Source organism: Palaemon carinicauda, chromosome 5 (assembly GCF_036898095.1).
Source record: "Palaemon carinicauda isolate YSFRI2023 chromosome 5, ASM3689809v2, whole genome shotgun sequence".
Classification (NCBI taxonomy): domain Eukaryota; kingdom Metazoa; phylum Arthropoda; class Malacostraca; order Decapoda; family Palaemonidae; genus Palaemon; species Palaemon carinicauda.
In genome coordinates this window covers 44,730,822-44,734,806 of record NC_090729.1, presented here as the reverse complement: position 1 = coordinate 44,734,806, position 3,985 = coordinate 44,730,822, and the positions used below count along the sequence as shown (strand labels likewise).

The 3,985-nt window shown below is 33.4% G+C and overlaps 1 protein-coding gene across 1 annotated transcript in view; it reads left to right on the top strand.

The window, feature by feature from the left end:
• The first annotated feature begins 431 nt into the window (after positions 1–431).
• The window catches only part of LOC137640867 (uncharacterized), a 4,507-nt gene continuing 953 nt past the window's right edge, over positions 432–3,985 (top strand). Inside the window, exons 1-2 of the mRNA XM_068373328.1 lie at positions 432–513; positions 1,851–2,135. Of these exons, the coding sequence (XP_068229429.1) occupies positions 432–513; positions 1,851–2,135 (367 nt within the window). The remainder of the gene's footprint in view (positions 514–1,850; positions 2,136–3,985) is intronic.

The following is a 3,985-nucleotide window of genomic DNA, read 5'->3' as shown; positions in this document are numbered from 1 at the left end:
ATACAACAACTAAGATTACTGAAAGAAAACGCGAGGTTGAAAAAGCACTTAACATGATTCGTATACATAACATGAGGTCACCCACGAGTGGAAATGTTGTTGTAAACTTTGCCCCGCCCCCCCCCCCCCCCCCCAAAAAAAAAATCATCAGAGAAGAGGCCGCAGACAAAATTCACACATTAATTGCTAACACTAAAACGAGAAAAATATGAAAACTAAAAAAAAAAATAAAATACAAAAATAAAAAATATTTATGCAATATGTTCAATGAGGAAGATGATGTAGTAAATGCTATGATTCAAAGAAATCGATGGACCAAATCCAAAATATAGAAGAGAAGATTAGTGTAGTTCTGAAGAAAAAAGCTTCGGATACGACCATCAACTATGTGGTGAAATGTGGTCCTGAAGTTTGGGGAGCTATTCATGATAATGGGGACGACGTTCCGTTACGATGGGGTACATCTAGCATACGGGATAGGCACAACGGGATCATTTGATACCACTGTCAGAGGTATGGACATCTTGAAAAATATTGCAAGTCTAGAAATGATGATAAATTCTGCGAGAAATGTTTAAGAAAACATCCCACCAAGGAATGTAATTCCCAAGTGCCAAATTGTATTAACTGCACAAAGTTAAATAAACCAATTGACCACATAGTAAATTCTAGCATAACTTATGCCGTGGGATTGAGAAGACTTGCAGAAAATACTGATCATGGTTACCAAGGATGTCATAAACTGTGGCTATGTAAATATACAATCTGTAGGTAATATTCGAGAATTGATAAATGAGAAATATTTGGACACACTAGCATTATCTGAAACATGGTTGGATAACTTGGGCAAGGCAAAAATCCCTGAAAAAAACACCGGCAACCTCCCCTCCCCCCCAACAAACATCTTTCACATAACGAGAGAAGGTAGGTCTGGTGGGGTGTTGGACTCTATATTCATAAAAGTTACTCAAATCTCAAGATGTTTAAAAGAACTAGTGCAACCAGCTTTGAATATATAGAAATAAACTTTACGCAAGAATCAGAGACGAAAAAATATCCATTGTAATGGCTAAGTGTGATAACTCTCTTTCGACAATTTATAATAAAGTGAGTAAAAGTGAAGATGATACCATGTGCCCACCGATGGAAAAGACTATAACTGTAAAAGACCAATCTCCTTGGTTTTAAGGAGAGACTTTGGTAAAAAAGCGGGAAAAATACTTAAATTTAAGGAAAGAAGTGGAATAGGTTAAACACTGAAAGTGCTTGGTTAGAGTACTAAACTGCTACGTGTCAATATAACTACCCATTAAAAAGGAAAAAAAAAATGAATACAATAAGAGAAAGATCCTCGAAAAAGCAACAGACATAAATAAGTTAAATCGTCTCCTGAATGGTATAATGGGAAATGTAATGGAAAATAAGGTAGCTGATGGAGACAGTGTCCCGGAACTAGCAATTTTTTTTTTTAGTATTCTTTGAAAACTAAATTGAAAATATAACCGGGTCATTTATAAATAATGAACACCAGATTAATGATACGCCAGGCACACAGAAAATATTAATAAGATTTAACAATATAACACAAGATGACATCACCAGGATTATCAAGAGAACAAAGAAACAAACTGCGCGATCGATCCTATACCCATATCTGGAGTAATAGGAGAGAAAAACTTTCTCTAGTGAAACCGAAATATTAATGAGAATAGAAAATGCAAGCATTGATGCATGTAAATTTCCCAAAACTGAGAAAATGGCTATATTCACACCAGTTCTGAAAAATGCCCATGACTACGAGGAATTAACCTGATATAGACCTATTTCGGATCAATCATTTGGTTTAAAAGTGCTCGGATACGTAATTCTTGAACAACTAGTCAGTCACTTAGAAGTAATAGAAGCTTTGCCTGATGACCAATCTGCTTACAGAAAACTATACTCTACGGAGAGAGCCATCTGCTCTGTTGTAAATGATATGCTGGTAATTATGGATGAAATTAATTGTGGTATTTTAATATTGCTCGATCTCTGTGCTGATTTTGATGCAGTTATGCATGAACTGCTACTAAGTGATCTAAGGTCCATCGGCGTTGAAGATCGAGCTTCCGAATACCTAGAAGACTACTTAGTTGGTTTGATTTATTATATACAAATTGGAGACTCTTATTCATCATATAACCTCATAAACAGAGGTGTACCTCAGGGGAGTATACGTGGTTCAATCCTATTCTGCATCTATATTATTTGTCGATCGAAAATACTACAAAGGTATGGTGTGAAGTTCAAACTAATTGCTGATAACACAAAATTTTATTTCCAATAAATAATATAAATGACACTCCTGAAACTCTAAACTGAATCCTTGATAGTGTTGGAAAAGAATGACATTTAAATATCTAAATTAAATAAGAGCAAAACTGAATTCATGGAGGTGGGTAAGAGAAACAGCGTGAGAAACTTAAGTGATATTCAAATGATATCTGGTAAAGCTCGAGATCTAAGTGTATTTCCTGCCTGTAACCTGTCTGTAAATGCCCAAATAAATAGTGAAAAAGAAACTGCTGGTTATCATATAATAAATATTGTATTGATATCAAAGTACCTGGACGAAAATTCTATATAGAAACATGTGATGAAGTGTGTTATCACCAGCATTGACTACTGCAAATCTATCTATTACAATTTACCAGAAGTGCAACCTAAGAAATTACAAAAACATAATAAAAGGAGGTGCAAGACTGATAAAAGGCGTCCCACCTAGAGAAAGGATTACCCCTATACTAATTGATTTACACTAGCTGCCGATTAAAGTGACAATTCAATTTAAAATATGTACAATAAACCACCAAGTTATCAGAGTCGGTCATCCAAAATACTTAAAAGAATTGCTACATACTGCGCAGTCAACAAATAATGTCAACACGAGAATAGTTACAGATGGCTTCAAACTGTTGAAGTCTATATGTATGTCTACTTTGGGCTTCAGAGCATTTAGATATGCAGCCCTGAGACTAATTAATAAGCTCCCACGAAACAACAGAATGATTGAAGACATTAAGGGTTTTAATAGGACACTGAAGACTTTCTTATTTCAACAGTCATACAACAGGGACGATTTAACAGTAAATGAACAATACACGATATGAAACGTTAAATACTATGAACGAAAAAGGTAAAAAGACAGTGAAAGTTTTGTAGAGAGTGGGGTTCCCCTGCTGCAAGGGATTGGAAATGCAGTAGTCAACGTAAGTAAAAAAAAAAAAAAAAAACACTAGAAATTAAAGAATGACTTGACTTCAGCAGAACTAACAAAGAATGATTGTCCATCAAAACCAAGAATCATCTGAAGGAGCTGAAAATAGTTCCCATATTGATAGAGTCATGCATGGAGAAGCAAGATCACATCCTTTTAATGCTATACAATAGGGTCTTCATGCCTTCTCTTATATTCCAAGATACCCCTATAAAACAGAAGACACAATAATGCTCAAAAATCGAAGAATGAACCTCCTGGATTGTTGCAGTGAAATGAAAATTAGACTACTTTTCTTAGCTGAACCTCCTGAATATCTGAAAAAAAAAAAATCCCAATAGAACATCACACCATTCAAGAAATGTTCCTGAAAACGAACTATTTTACAATAATGCTTTCAAGATGGCTTCATTTGCACCCAAATTAGTGAATGAAAGGGGAATTACTTCCAACTTCAAAATCCAAAAGCAAATATACCCGGACAAAGCCGGATAACCCTTCTACTATATGGATATATATATATATATATATATATATATATATATATATATATATATATATATATATATATATATATATATATATATATATATATACACACACACATATATATATATATATATATATATATATATATATATATATATATATATATATATATATATAATTATAAATATTCATATATATACATACATACATATATATATCTATATCTATTTATATATATAT